Here is a 16,181-nt window from a genome sequence, read left to right as displayed (position 1 = left end):
GGCTGTGCAGAAGTTCTGAACGCCCCTGAGGAAACCCGTCCCCGAGACATCCCCAGCTCACTTGGTCCCTGGTTTCAGCTATGGGGAGCACATGCTTAATAAAGATTTTTGCATGTACAGTACTTGATTGTCTTGTGCATTTTTATCTTTGAGGAATGTGATTTGCACTACACAAGGTCAAAGAGACATCACTAGCCTTGGGGAGAGGGGATGCACTTGCTGTGTTTGGCTGATGAGTGGGAAATGACTGAAGGCACATTGACTAATGAACCAATGGAAAGAGTTAACAAGAGAATTCCCAAGAGAATTGTGAATAATGTAAGAGATTCAAGTACCTAAGGTGGGGGTTTGGGGGGTGGGTTAGTGGTGGTAGGGAGCGGGGAAGCTGGGTAGCTCAGTATATTGAGAACCAGGCCTAGAGGAGTGTGGTAGAGTGTATAAGTCTCTGGGAATAAAGGGGAATTTCCATGGTGTATTATAGACCAGAAAGGTCAGGATAGGTAGAAAGAAGGAATAAGGAGTTGAAAACCATGTGGCTAATAAATACTTGTCCCTTTCTTTCATTCCATTCCTTTTGTTCCCCTATGATGCCAGAGGATAGAATCTCTAGCTTATTTTCACAGTTGGTATCAGCCATTTTGGCAGGGGCATCATGAAAAGAAAACTTCCTTTGAGGGAAGAATGAGTTGGAAGAAAGCCCAATCTCCACTCACTTTTTTATTTTAATTTTGATAATTCTATATTTAAATAATTGCTTTCATTTATAAAGCTACATATTTCTTTCATTTTACTTTTGTTGTCATGTCAAACACTTCTGCTGCCTGAGTAAGACTAGACCTCTTCCTCCTGCAGGCCCAAGAGAGACAAAAGAATGTTCTGTGAAATGGAGAGCTTCCTGAAAAGCCAAGTTTAACTGAGTTTGCTCACTGTTACATAGGACAGTTCAAATGAAATCTTGTGTCAAAGACTCTGAGCAAAGTCCAATGTGCCACATCGATGCTCTCCTGCATCTCGGCTAGGACCCTGTTGGAGACAGATGGGGACAATTAGCCACCAGTGAATTCGCCCAGAAATGGTCAAGTCAACTTGGGGAAAACACAGAACTACTGAAACAGTCAGAAAACCCAAATCTTTAATCAGGAAAGATGGAGAGTCCACCATTCAGCTGCCCCCAGTGTCTGAGAGCAGCACCCAGCTAGATTCTCTCCAAAGATCAATAACATTTGGGGAACTAAAGACTGGGAGGTGTGATGGATTGACATGACCAGGGCTACAAGGAAAAGGGAAGCCCTGCCAGGATAATCTGGGAGAGGCTGAAGCTTTCCAAGGGATAGGAAGGAAAAGGGGCAGCCAAGGGCTGGGCTACCTGCCCAGAGGACTCTAAGACAGAGAACAAGGATTTCACAAGATTAAAGGAAGGAGAAGAAAAAGGGGGGAAGGTCCAACAGCCAGGTCTCTTGGGTTCCCAAAAGCTTAGGACAGACCCAATGGCCTGGGTCTAAGATACAATGTCTGCAAGAGGCACAAAATGGGTAAATAGCACTTGCCTCAAAGGAGTGCAGTCAAATTTAAATGAAATCTTCTGTGTCAAGAACCCTGAACATGCCATAGACATGTTATAGGATGGTTATGGCCTTTCCTTGAACAGGGATAGGGGCAAGGAGCCACCAATGCATATTCCTCCTGGGAGTGGTCATGGCACTGATTGGAAGGTCTACCAACTGAACAATTCACACTCAGCTTTGCTGGCTCTTTTTGCCTGAGGTGCCTTGGCCCCAGGGTGTTTCATGGGCTTCACCAGAAGCCTGTAGCCAAAGCCAGAAAGTCTGCCATCTACATGAGCAACACTGTAGGACCATTCCTGAGCCTGGGGTGGTCACTCATTGGTTTGGCCCTCCAGCTGCTGTTTCTGATGCCATGGCTGCACTGCAGGGCCCATGGACTTAGCAACTAGGGCTCCTGGGCATACTTTGTCTCCCTCCTAGTAGATGGGAGTTCTCCAGTTCAGAGATCAGAAAATGTAAAACTTGGGCTTGGGCTGGTTTACTCAGACACTGAGCTCCTTCATCAGTCCTGTTGTGGTTCATTTGGCAAAGAGCTCCCTGCCTTGAAGTGAGAACTAGAACCTCCTTCACTCTGGGTACTTTACACTTAATAAACAATGAGGAGGCTGATTGATTAATTGATGCAGGGAGTTAACACCCTCTTCTGTGTCTCTGAGCACTTTGATGCTCTCAGAAAGTATCCCAGAGTTCAAAGGAGCTAAAGGAGGTGCTAAATAGGCAAAGTAAACAACTACCCCCTGGGAGGTCCTGAGTGGGGGGACAAGGGGAGGAGAGGAAGTGACACCTTCTTCTTGGGGTGGAAAAGGGAGGAGTTATCTGGGAGAGGGGAATAAAAGCCCAGGCCTGCAGGCTCAGAACCCAGAGCCCAGCTCAACCTGTGCTTCTGACTGAGAAAGCTCCCAGCAGTACCTGAGCAAAGGTAGGTTTCCTCCTGGGCAAATGCTGTTTCTTTTTTTTTCCCCTCAAATCTGTGCAAATTGAGAGCTTGCTTGGGAGGGGCTTTGGAGTCACTAGAGCTATGGGTTTGCCATCAGGTCTTGTGCCATGGGCATCACTGCATGGCCATAGTCCAGGGTCTTACTCCGTCTAAACTTGAGTTTTCTCATCTCCAAGGCAGGCATTTTAATGCCCATAATAGCCTACGTCAAGCAGGCTGTCAGCATCAAATGGGATAATTCATGGAGACTAGCAATAGGTCTGAAGGGGAGAAATGTGTTCATTCCAATCCAGTGGCATGTTGGTCTGAATGCTCTTGGGTATATGGCAGGCAGGAGTTACATTCTGGGGATAGAGAGCTTCCATCTAAATTCTGATGGCTGCATTGTTACTGGGGGGAAGGGGAAGAAGGACCCCGAGGTTTATAGCCAAGGCTCAGCCCCTTTGCCACCAATGACCAGTTCCACAATGGGAATATCTGGCACTTAACCAAGAAAACCCACTTATCCCAAATGGTATTAAAACAAAAGCAGACTACAGATGGGAGGGTCTAGATTCAAATCTGCCCTCAGACACTTCATGGACAAGTCACTTAACTCCCATTGCCTAGTCCATACCACTCTTCTGCCTTGGAACCAAATACTTCCTAATTTCCCAAGAGACTAGCTTCCATCTTGGAGAAGGTCATGGGGTTCCTCATTTGTGGCCCTGCTGGCTGAGGACTAGCATAGGCATCTTCTCTAACCTCTTTCACATTTCTCAACTTCCTTGTTTCCCCTCTATTTTGGTCAACAAGCTTCAGACATGAGATAGAATCATTCCAGCAACCATATTATTTCATCTCATTTAAGTCCAACCATTCAATTTCACCTTTACAATAGGTAGCCAAGAATTCCCATGGAGCTCAGTATTCTCAATTCTCACCTGGAATTTTTCTCTTTTCTTTTTTTTTCTTTCTTTTTTTTAGTGGGTGAAGAAGGTTTCTGCAGGATCTTTCTTCTGAGAGGAGTTTTTTAGCAATAGAGAAGGAAAGTATAGTGAAAGGCTAGTCTGACACTTGACAGATTTTGTAGTTGTTGAGATACGGTCATTTTGAGGTGTATCCTCTGCTTTGTGTCCCCATGTGGTGTTTTCTTGGCAAATATGCCAGTGGTTTGATATCTCCATCCCATTTTACGTGCAATGTAATGCGTTGTGATTGGAGATGATGGACCAGGCTAAAACTGGGAGTCATTTTGCACCTCTTCTAGGAAATTCACACAGGGTGAGGTGACTTGCCCAAGGTCCTACAACTATTAAGTGTCCAGGCCAGCTGTGAATTCTCAGAGAAGTCTTCTTGACTCCAGGTCTAGCCCTCTCTCTACTGCTCCACCCAACTTACTTGAACACATTTCAAGTCATGCCAAAGCATTGATGACAATATCTGTTCCTTTTGGCCACGATCTCTTCCAGATAGTTTTGTTCACATTTGGAGTCCTCTCTCTGATCTTCCTTGTCATTCCCTCTCCTAGAAAGAGGAATGTGGTTGACTTTCATTTCTCTGCCCACAGCCTAGGTTGTAGCTAACATCAAGGGGGTGCAGGAGGGGAGAACATTCTGAGAACCAGATAAAGGGCAAGTCCTGAGCCAGGACACGCTGACGAGGACAGGCAAAGAAAGCCAGTAGCCACTGGCCAGGGTCCTATTGCTTTTTCAGCCATGTCACTTGGACACTCCTTCTTCTCTCTGCAGGTACCAGTGGTGAAACAGCAATCAGTGAGACTCAGCTCAGAGCTGTGGCTGGCAGAGGCACATCTTAAGACTTCCCTGACTGCTTCCTCCTCTTCCTCTTCCTCTTCTTCTTCCTCTTCCTCTCTCCTCTCTCCTCTCTCCTCTCTCCACTCTCCCTCTTTCTGGCCAGCCCCCCAGCCCCTGCTGAGCAGTCCAGAGCATCATGGCCAACAGGAGCCCCAGCATCCGGATTGGAGATGATGCACCAGGCTACGACCTGGACTGCTTTAGCATCCCGAAGAATTACGCGCAAGATCTGGAAAAGGTGTTCATCCCTCATGGGCTCATCATGGACAGGATTGAGCGGCTGGCCCGCGATGTGCTCCAGGACATGGGAGGCCAGCACATCGTGGCCCTCTGTGTCCTCAAGGGGGCCTATAAGTTCTTTTCCGACTTGCTGAATGCCATGGAGACCCTGAACAGGAACTCAGACCAGGCCAGTCCCATAATGGTGGACTTCATCCGAGTGAGCAGCTACTGCAATGACCAGTCAACGGGCAACGTGCGAGTGCTGGGGGGAGCCGACCTCTCCAGCCTCGCTGGGAAGAACGTCCTGATTGTGGAAGACATCGTGGACACGGGCAGAACCATGCAGGCTCTGCTTCCCCTGGTGGAGCAGCATGGCCCCAGGATGGTGAGGGTGGCCAGCCTGCTGGTGAAAAGGACCCCTCAAAGCCTGGGCTACACCCCGGACTTCTCTGGCTTTGAAATTCCAGACAGATACGTGGTGGGATACGCCTTTGACTACAACGATTACTTCAGGGACTTAAGCCATGTCTGTACCCTCAGAGAGACTGCCAGAGACAAGTACGCCCTGGCTGTGCAGAAGCTCTGAAAGCCCCTGAGGAGACCCGTCCCAGAGACATCCCCAGCCCACTTGGTCTGGGGTTTCGGCTCTGGGGAGCACCTGCTTAATAAATAAAGCTTTTTGCATGTACAGTACTCGCTCGTCTTGTGCGTTTTTACCTGTGATTTTATGTGATTTGCACAACACAACCTCAAAGAGACATCACTGGCCTTGGGGAGAGGCGATGCACTTGCTGTGGTTGGCTGATGAGGGGGAAATGACTGAAGCCACACTGACTACTGAGCCAATGGAAAGAGTTGAGAGAAGAGATCAGGTTCTCCCCCTTCCAGGGTTCCAGAGGTTCACTTTGTCAACTTTTTATTAAAGAAAAACAATTTAAAATGATGTTTTATAATACAAGTTTTTGGTTTATGCTTATTGTTAATGAAATAAAGATTGTTTTTTAAAACTCCAGGTTTGATATTTTTTAACACAACAAAACATTCCTTCATGATGTAATAAACAATCTAATAGAGATTGTGACTATTAAAAAATTTAGTTTTTCTTGAGGTAATTATGTTTTATGAGTATTTAAGTACTAAATTTAAAGCAATATTATTTCTATTAAATGTTACTATTATGACAACCTACCAGAAATGCTGACATGCATTTTGGGAGATAATGATATTTTTAAATTACATAGAAACCCAATTTTTAACCTTCCATTTTATAAAATTTTAGTCCATAATTCTCTCTTCCCTTCCCTGCCCCTTAAGAAATCAAACAATTTGCTATAGATCATACCTGTGTAGTCACACAAACTATTTCTATGCCAGCCAGGTTGCAAAAGAAAAGTGTCATGAAGAGTCAGACATGAATCATATGACTTAAGAACAACAAAAGAAAACAGACTCCACCCCCAAAAATGAAGTTTTGAAAATGCGCTTGGTAATGCATTTGGACTTGGTTTTCAAAATCAGTCCTTCAGAATTGTCTTGGTTCATCCTATGCTGAGAAAAACGAAGCCCTCCATAGTAATCATCACGCAATATTGCTGCTGTTGTAGACAGTGTTCCCTGGGTCCTGCTCACTTCACTCTCCATCAGTTCCTAGAAGTCTTCTCTGGTTTCTCTAAAACTCTTGTTCATTTCCCTCCCAGCACAACAGCCTTCCATCCACAAACATGTACCATAGCTGGTTCATTCCCCAGTTACTGGGCATCCTCCATTTCTAATTCTTTGCTCCCATAGGATTCAAACTTCTTGGGCTGGCTCACCCTGCAATCCCTGGTAGGAACAGGAGGCAATCCCAGACTTTGTCAGCATGGATTGTACTGAGGAACAACTAGAGTCAGTTCCCAATGACAGAAGTCAACTGCAGGGGCCAGAACCTGTTAATCCATTTTTGAGATGCTTCCCGAAGGTTGATGGGGAGCCCCCAAGACACTGACCTCTGAAGCTTGCTTCAGTGCCCAGCACCTGCTGAGATTCCTCTCCCTTTGCTCTCATTCTTTCCTTTTTCCCTCAGCAAAAGCTTGTTGGCAGGGGCAACTGATATATTGGGGAAGTCGATCACATGCTTCTGCTCACTCTCTCCCTTCTTGAGACAGGTTTGAAGACTTCTTTTTGACAAAGTAAAGGGCAAGAATAATGAAGAACAATCAAAAGTGAATGTTGTTCAACTGCAAATCACAAGCACGGACATGAGGACATGAAAAGAAATCCAGAAAAAATTGTTCTATCTGAGGGTCTTTAGTCAAGGTAGGCATATTTATCTAGGAAGACACACAGAACCAGAGACCTGGGACTTTCAATGTACTATTGAGCACAGGGTACCTCGATAGATTTGAGGGGAAAATAAGGAGATGGTATGTGACTGTACAAATACCTGGGAGTTCAGGGATATATCCAGGGTCACAGATACTGGTGAAAGACCTATTAGCCTAGTTACACGTGTCTGGGTTGTAGAGAGCTAAATGCAGCTGCTCAAAGGCTCATATTTAATTAAGCTAAGACCTTGGAAAAGATGCAAAATGCTCTTAATGATGTGAGTGAAACTTGGGTGGGCCTCATGGCCACCTAACACGTGCTTCTCTTGCTTGTATTTTCTTTAACCCTTGACCTTTAATAAACCTTGTAAAATAATACTCCTTGCAGAGAAACTAATTTCTACCTGCCTCAGTTTCCCTAAATTTTAACTGTCACAGCACTTACTATGTTGAAGGTAGGGATACAATTAATATAAAAGAAGACAGTTCTAAAAAAAAGTGTATAATCACAATTTAAAAGGAGGATACGGGGTCAGCTGCTAGGCTCAGTGGATTGAGAGCCAGACCCAGAGATAGGAGGTCCTGGGTTCAAATGTGACCTCAGACACTTCCAAGCTATGTGACCCTGGGCAAGTCAGTTACCCCCCATTGCCTAGGCCTTACTGCTCTTCTCCCTTAGAACCAATATACAATATTGATTCTATGATTGAAGTTAAGGGTTTTCAAAGAATAAAAAATAAAAAAAATCAAAAGAGTATATAAGCATTCTCTAAAAGGGGAAACAACACACAAAAGAAGGCAGGTAGGGAGAAGAAACCATTGAGCACACAGTGTGGCTTGTGAAATTTAACCAATCAAACAATATGAAGTTATTTCTCTGGGTGTAATATCATTTCCTAACAAGGCATGAAATCTGTTAATAAAGGACAGGTCAGCAAGATGGCGGCTTAGAGAAAGCTAAAGTTCAGATCTCCGGAAAACCCTTCCCGACCAGTCTCAAACTATAGGCTCCTAAGGCGCCGAAATTCAAGATGATCAACAGCATAGACCCTGGGAACCCTCCTCCTGGACCTGGACCTGGATCAGAAGGTACGGCTCCCCTCAAAAGCCAGAACCCGAGATCACTTGGACCTAAGGGGTAGGAGTGCAGAGTCCAAGTACCTGCCCAGAGGACTCTGCTACAAAGAGAAAGTACCAGGGCAAAAAGGTATTGAACATTCCATTTGGGGCCACCAGATACACCCAACTAGGGCCCTGAAGTCCTTCAGGTCTCTCATTACATGGGAAATGGCTAGACCAGAAAGCTCCCTTGGGAGAACTCAAGGAATAGGGGCAAACGTGGGCTCTCCAGATTCCAAGCTGACTGTCATGGCCCTTTGGAAAAGGGATCTATACCCCATTCCATTCACATTCATTCTTTCTAGTGTCTGTGGTGCTGTGGATCTGAACAGTACAGAAGGAGCAATGTCCTTATAATAAGGGTCTTTAATGAAAGTGAACAGAGGATCATCTGGGAAACCACACTGAACTGGGGCTTCCACTGAATTGCAGAAAATAGATAATTAAACATTCTTTAGAGAAGTGTGGAGAGGGGGCAGCTAGGTGGATCAGTGTCTGAGAGCCAGGCCTAGAGATGGGAGGTCCTGGGTTCCAATGTGGCCTTTCTAGCTGGGTGACCTCCTGGGATCTAGAAGCCCCAAACTCCCAGTCTCCTAACATTCCATGACTCCCAGTTGAGTTAGCTTGAAGGTGAAAGCCTCAGGTTTGACCTGGTCCCAAGAAAGTCTCCCCCTGAGGGAAAGTCCTACTTCTGGAGTCTCAGACTAACACTAGGTTAAAGTAGCCCAAGTGGGGAGGGCTAATCCCATCAGCTGTGAAGTATCTCTTTTGTCCCAAAGTTTCCTCTGCTTAGGCCCAAGTCCTTCACTCAGGTGGCCCAGCCCTGGGCTGGATTCTTCCCTTTTGTGTCCATTGGGAAGCATCAGCCCCTCACTGTGATCCCTGTCTGGGACTCCTCCTTTCCTTTGTTACCCGGGTAAAGCCAACCAGCTATCCCTCTCATCCTCAGGCCCCCTGTTCCCCAAGAAAGAGGTACCCCTTGAATGGCTCCTTGAAGTTGTGCATCTAGCACGGTGGGCTCTCCCAGGGTCAGTGAGCAGAGCAAAGAGCTTCAGGGCTTGGCCTGGGGTGTGGCACCCAGCTCTGGGTGGAGGCCTCATGGAGCCCTGAACCCCTTTCCTTCATGAAAGAGGGGCTTTTCTGACCATTGAGTAGTTCTGTTAGTCAGCACTGGGCACATCCCTGAACTCTCACTGCCCTGCCCTTCCCACTCTCCTGCCTTGGAGCCAAGACTTAGCACTGCTTCTAAGACAGAGAACAAGGATTTCACAAAATTAAAGGAAGGAAAAGGAAAAGGGGGAAGGTCCAACAGCCAGGTCTCTTGGGTTCCCAAAAGCTTAGGACAGACCAAATGGCCTGGGCCTAAGATACAATGTCTGGAAGAGGCACAAAATGGGTAAATAGCACTTGCCTCAAAGGAGTGCAGTCAAATTTAAATGAAATCATCTGTGTCAAGGACCTTGAAAGGGCCATAGACATGTTATAGGATGGTTATGGCCATTCCTTGAACAGGGATAGGGGCAAGGAGCCACCAATGCATATTCCACCTTGGAGTGGTCATGGCACTGATTGGAAGGTCTACCAACTGAACAATTCACACTCAGCTTTGCTGGCTCTTTTTGCCTGAGGTGCCTTGGCCCCAGGGTGTTTCATGGGCTTCACCAGAAGCCTGTAGCCAAAGCCAGAAAGTCTGCCATCTACATGAGCAACACTGTGTAGGACCATTCCTGAGCCTGGGGTGGTCACTCCTTGGTTTGGCCCTCCAGCTGCTGTTTCTGATGCCATGGCTGCACTGCAGGGCCCACGGACTTAGCAACTAGGGCTCCTGGGACTACTTTGTCTCCCTCCTAGTAGATGGGAGTTCTCCAGTTCAGAGATCAGAAAAAGTAAAACTTGGGCTTGGGCTGGTTACTCAGACACTGAGCTCCTTCATCAGTCCTGTTGTGGGTTCATTTGGCAAAGAGCTCCCTGCCTGAAGTGAGAACTAGAACCTCCTTCACTCTGGGTTCTTTGCACTTAGTAAACAATGAGGAGGCTGATTGATTAGTTGATGCAGGGAGTTAACACCCTCTTCTTTGTCTCTGAGCACTTTGATGCTCTCAGAAAGTATCCCAGAGTTCAAAGGAGCTAAAGGAGGTGCTAAATAGGCAAAGTAAACAACTACCCCCTGGGAGGTCCTGAGTGGGGGGACAATCGGAGGAGAGGAAGTGACACCTTCTTGGGGTGGAAAGGGGGGAGTTATCTGGGAGAGAGGAATAAAAGCCCAGGCCTGCTGGCTCAGAACCCAGAGCCCAGCTCAACCTGTGCTTCTGACTGAGAAAGCTCCCAGCAGTACCTGAGCAAAGGTAGGTTTCCTCCTGGGCAAATGCTGTTTCTTTTTTTCTCCCCTCAAATCTGTGCAAATTGAGAGCTTGCTTGGGAGGGGCTTTGGAGTCACTAGAGCTATGGGTTTGCCATCAGGGCTTGTGCCATGGGCATCACTGCATGGCCATAGTCCAGGGTCTTACTCCATCTAAACTTGAGTTTTCTCATCTCCAAGGCAGGCATTTTAATGCCCATAATAGGCTGAGTCAAGCAGGCTGTTAGCATCAAATGGGATAATTTGTGGAGACTAGCAATAGGTCTGAAGGGGAGAAATGTGCTCATACCAATCCAGTGGCATGTTGGTTTGAATGCTCTTGGGTATATGGCAGGCAGGAGTTACATTCTGGGGATAGAGAGCTTCCATCTAAATTCTGATGGCTGCATTGTTACTGGGGGGAAGGGGAAGAAGGACCCCAAGGTTTATAGCCAATGCTCAGCACCTTTGCCACCAATGACCAGTTCCACAATGGGAATATCTGGCACTTAACCAAGAAAACCCACTTATCCCAAATGGTATTAAAACAGAAAACAGACTACAGATGGGAGGTTTAGATTCAAATCTGCCCTCAGACACTTCATGGACAAGTCACTTAACCCCCATTGCCTAGTCCATACCACTCTTCTGCCTTGGAACCAAATACTTCCTAATTTCCCAAGAGACTAGCTTCCATCTTGGAGAAGGTCATGGGGTTCCTCATTTGTGGCCCTGCTGGCTGAGGACTAGTATAGGCATCTTCTCTAACCTCTTTCACATTTCTCAACTTCCTTGTTTCCCCTCTATTTTGGTCAACAAGCTTCAGACATGAGATAGAATCATTCCAGCAACCATATTATTTCATCTCATTTAAGTCCAACCATTCAATTTCACCTTTACAAAAGATAGCCAAGAATTCCTGTGGAGCTCAGTATTCTCAATTCTCACCTGGAATTTTGCTCTTTTCTTTTTTTCTTTTTTTTTTAGTGGGTGAAGAGGGTTTCTACAGGATCTTTCTTCTCAGAGGAGTTTTTTAGCAATAGAGAAGGAAAGTATAGTGAAAGGCTAGTCTGACACTTGACAGATTTTGTAGTTGTTGAGATACGGTCATTTTGAGGTGTATCCTCTGCTTTGTGTCTCCATGTGGTGTTTTCTTGGCAAATATGCCAGTGGTTTGATATATCCATCCCATTTTACATGCAATGTAATGCGTTGTGATTGGAGATGATGGACCAGGCTAAAACTGGGACTCATTTTGCACCCCTTCTAGGAAATTGCAACATGCAGGGTGAGGTGACTTGCCCAAGGTCCTACAACTATTAAGTGTCCCAGGCCAGCTGTGAATTCTCAGAGAAGTCTTCTTGACTCCAGGTCTAGCCCTCTCTCTACTGCTCCACCCAACTTACTTGAACACATTTCAAGTCATGCCAAAACATTGATGACAATATCTGTTCCCTTTGGCCACGATCTCTTCCAGATAGTTTTGTTCACATTTGGAGTCCTCTTGCCTCCCTCTCTCTGATTTTCCCTGACATATTTCCTCTCCTAGGAAGAGGAATGTGGTTGCCTTTCATTTCTTTGCCCACAGCCTAGGTTGTAGCTAACATCAAGGGGGTGCAGGAGGGGAGAACATTCTGAGAACCAGATAAAGGGCAAGTCCTGAGCCAGGACACGCTGACGAGGACAGGCAAAGAAAGCCAGTAGCCACTGGCCAGGGTCCTATTGCTTTTTCAGCCATGTCACTTGGACACTCCTTCTTCTCTCTGCAGGTACCAGTGGTGAAACAGCAATCAGTGAGACTCAGCTCAGAGCTGTGGCTGGCAGAGGCACATCTTAAGACTTCCCTGACTGCTTCCTCCTCTTCCTCTTCCTCTTCTTCTTCCTCTTCCTCTCTCCACTCTCCCTCTTTCTGGCCAGCCCCCAAGCCCCAGCTGAGCTGTCCAGAGCATCATGGCCAACAGGAGCCCCAGTATCCGGATTGGAGATGATGCACCAGGCTACGACCTGGACTGCTTTAGCATCCCGAAGAATTACACGCAAGATCTGGAAAAGGTGTTCATCCCTCATGGGCTCATCATGGACAGGATTGAGAGGCTGGCCGGCGACGTGCTCCAGGACATGGGAGGCCAGCACATCGTGGCCCTCTGTGTCCTCAAGGGGGCCTATAAGTTCTTAGCTGGCAATGTTCTATATGAGTACATGTGGTCCTTTTACCATAAAACAAAAGCTTAGAGTTCTAGAGATCAAAATCATTTGGAAACCATCTAGCCTAATTATCCTCATTTTACTGTTGAGGAACTGAGAGAAAGAGTATTTAAGTGACTTGCCTCATTATAATGTTGATGGGTAAATAGGGAAAAAGGTAGGGAATGGAAGGTAGACCCCTGTCCCTTTCTGCTCCTGGTAGCCCCTATAGTGAAATTTACCAGGTTTTTCCTTCTAGCCTATAATTATGCTAGGGACTTAAATTAAAATGGAGCCAGACTTCATGGATTTCTAGATAGGTTTATTTTTGCTCTGAAAATAAATGTCTGGAATGTTAAAGAAAATGGGGGGAACCATAGACTCTTAACCAGGGCAAGGCTCCTCTCTAGAAAAGGCGCCAAAACTCCCTTGTGTCCCTTCTTTTTATATCTTCTCAGACACCTCCCACAAAGGAAATGGGATGTGTCTGAGGAAGTTGGAGTAGAGAGTCCTGGGAGATGTAGTCTCCCAGGGCTCAGAGCCATTTTAAAATGCACATCATCTACGTAGTAATTGACAGAACTAGATTAAAAACCCATTTTTTTCTATCTCCAAAGTTCTTTTTCACAATAGACTACACTACTTCCTTTTATTGGCTTTGGTAAATTCATAGTTAGGCAAACATCCCTTAGACCAGGATATTCTCAACTACTGGAATATCTTTCTGCTTCTTCTGAATTGCTTTAAAGCAACACAGGAGTAAATATAATGAAAGACTTTTAATGTATAAAAAACTTGAAAGTATTTCAAAAGTAATAATAGTTGTCTTTAGCTGCTTTACTCCATGACATTTTCTGTCACGGGCAAAGTCCACCCTTGCCCAAGACTCCCGACTAGTAGCAAACAATCAGTCAATAAAAATAACAAACAGAAGACAGCTTAATCATAACAGCCATGGGATTTGCATCTGACAGCTGCTCCACTTTCCCGATGTCTGATCTTTATTTTTATACCCATTCTCTTGGCATGCATATACACAAAATCAAAGAGAGATAATTGGAAAAGTGATACATCAACTTTTAACAAATCACTTGATTAACATTCTATATTCTTGTATTGTGAATACAGAAAGAATAAAGGTTGCGCACAAGATAAATGATTTTGTCACAGGTGGCTTAATTTTCTCATTACCCTGTGAGAAGTTTTGAGCTTACAATCAAGGAAAATGACGTATTGCTTTTAATAAAATGGAATAATTAGTCAGCAGTTCTTAGAAGACAATTCAACCATTATATCATGGAGGCTGAGGGGTTTGGGAACACAATTCAAATTTAGACTGGTGGCTTCTAGGGAGTTACTGATTTGTGTGATCGAGTCACTGAGGCATACTGAAGCTTGATGTACTTGTACCTATCGCTTGGGCCTCTATGATTGATTTGTGTGCTGACTTCATGAGAATAGGCTTCTGTATGTGGGAAAGTTTTGGGCTTGGCTTGTAATAGCGGTTTCTCTGGGAATTATGTACCTAAGTAAAAGTTAACCCATGATAGTCTTTTTGGTTTGGGATTTAAGGGTCTGATCTTTTGGTGATGTTTTGCAGATTTAGGGTACATGTGTTTTGCTCTTGCATTATTTCTTTTGAGACTAGGGGGAATAATAATCATGTCAATTCATAGATAAGGGGCATTGATGAAAGAAGTCATGCAAGGGGGATAGAGTGGGCAGTCACATCTTGCCAAGGACCACTCTGTGGTCTCCCCGGCTACCACGCGTGACTCTGTCAAGGCGTCGTGGACTAATGGCCCCCAGCAATTTTCCACATTTTAAATGAAATTTTGAGACCACTTAACTACCATTTCCTAAGATAATTATTTATTTTCATTCAAAGTGCAGTTCTTGGGAAAGAGAAACAGTAGCTGCCTCTACTTTCTCAACTTGGAAATTATGTCTAAGTTCACATCTAGAGAATCTGTTGAAAGAGGGAAATAAACTTTAGAAATGGAAGAGAAAGAGGAAGAACTATGAAAGAAGAGAGTGAATTAAGAAACCAAGCTAAAGATAATGAAGCAATACGTTCAGGCTCCATCCTGACCATGCCATGTCATCTTCAAGTGACAGTGATAGAAATGCATATCAGGGTAGATCTGATAAAGATTTCATTGAAATTCCTTTGTTAGTGGAAAGTTTTCAAGAACTATTATGCTGGGGGCCATCAGTACATGATGCCTTGACAGAGTCACGCGTGGTAGCTAGGGAGACCACAGAGTGGTCCTTGGTGAGATGTGACTGCCCACTCTATCCCCCTTGCATGACTTCTTTCATCAATGCCCCTTACCTATGAATTGACATGATTATTATTCCCCTGAGTCTCAAAAGAAATAATGCAAGAACAAAACACCTATACCCTAATTCTCCAAAACATCACCAAAAGATCAGACCCTCAAACCCAATCCCAAAAAGACTATCATGGATTAACTTTTACTTAGGTGCATAATTCCCAGTGAAACCACAGCTACAGGCCAAGCCCAAAACTTTTTCATGAAGCCAGCACACAAGTCAATCATAGAGACCCATACAATACGTAAAGGTACAGTACAGGTACACTAAGCTTCAATATGCCTCAGTGACTCAATTACACAAATCAGTAACTCAAACTCCCTAGTAAGCCACCTGTGATAAAATCATTTATCTTGTATTCTGTCTGTAATCACAATACAAAAATATAGAATGTTAATCAAGTGATATGTTAAAAGTTAATGTATAACTTTTCCAATGACCTCTCTTTGATTTTGTGTATCTGCATGCCAAGAATATGGATATAAAAATAAATCCCAAGCCTGGGAATGTGGAGCAGCTTGGAGATGCAAAGCAGTCCCATGGCCGTAATGATTAAGCTGTCTTCTGTTTGTTATTTATTTCATTTTATTTATTTTGACTGATCGTTTGCCACCTGTCGGGAACCCTGGAGTCACGAGTGGGGCTGGACCTTGACCTGGACCTTGACCGTGGCACTATTAGATTTGGGAGAAGCCTTTGTGTGTCTTACATTCTTACTTGCAAACCAGGCTACTGAAGATGAAAGTGAAGACAAGAGCAATGATGATAGTGGTGGCAAAAGCAATGATGGTGACAATAAATATGAAGGTGGTGTTGATATCCAGGACAATTATAGAACAATTATAGATATAGTGATAAGGATAATAGAGATCTTGACAATTAGAGTAATTATGATAATGGTCATAGTTATGAAGACAACACCAAAAAGTCTTGTGATGGTCATGGGCAAGATAATAAGGGCCATAACATTGACAATGACAGCCATTATGCTGATGACATCAGGGTTGCTAACAACAATGATGTTGATGCTAAAGATTCCAAAAATTATGATGGCAATTCTTATGATGAGAACTATGATGTTACCCCTGTAAAAAATGGGAAGTAAAACAGCACCAAATTGGTGTTATTTGATAGCTGGGCTTGATGAGGCTAGTTGAATTGTCTTTCTCACTGACCACAGGGTCTCAAATGTATGTCCCTGTGATGGAAACACAGTACAGGGAGAGACAGGATCTAGTATTCAGATAAAGATACCTAAAGGGTAAGGTATAGACATTTGGCTTGGACTTAGCAAAATGCCAAGCACCCTTTGGTGTCTTTCTGATACCAGCCTGCCAGGATGTCAGCAATGGCGGATGACCCCAGAACTTTTGCTTA

At 44.7% G+C, this 16,181-nt stretch overlaps 2 protein-coding genes across 2 annotated transcripts; both read left to right on the top strand.

Moving 5' to 3' along the window:
• Positions 1-4,209: 4,209 nt before the first annotated feature.
• LOC100017526 (hypoxanthine-guanine phosphoribosyltransferase-like) lies at positions 4,210-5,496 on the top strand. The gene has a single exon (XM_056795073.1). The coding sequence runs from the start codon at positions 4,435-4,437 to the stop codon at positions 5,104-5,106; it is 672 nt and encodes a 223-aa protein (XP_056651051.1). The 5' UTR covers positions 4,210-4,434; the 3' UTR covers positions 5,107-5,496.
• Positions 5,497-11,877: 6,381 nt separating this feature from the next.
• Positions 11,878-12,515, top strand: LOC130458986 (hypoxanthine-guanine phosphoribosyltransferase-like). Its single transcript, XM_056826143.1, has one exon. The coding sequence runs from the start codon at positions 12,234-12,236 to the stop codon at positions 12,513-12,515; it is 282 nt and encodes a 93-aa protein (XP_056682121.1). The 5' UTR covers positions 11,878-12,233.
• Positions 12,516-16,181: the final 3,666 nt, after the last annotated feature.

Source organism: Monodelphis domestica, chromosome 4 (genome assembly GCF_027887165.1).
Source record: "Monodelphis domestica isolate mMonDom1 chromosome 4, mMonDom1.pri, whole genome shotgun sequence".
Taxonomy (NCBI): Eukaryota; Metazoa; Chordata; class Mammalia; order Didelphimorphia; family Didelphidae; genus Monodelphis; species Monodelphis domestica.
Note: the sequence above shows the minus strand (reverse complement) of the source record. Positions and strands in the feature narration are given on the sequence as shown.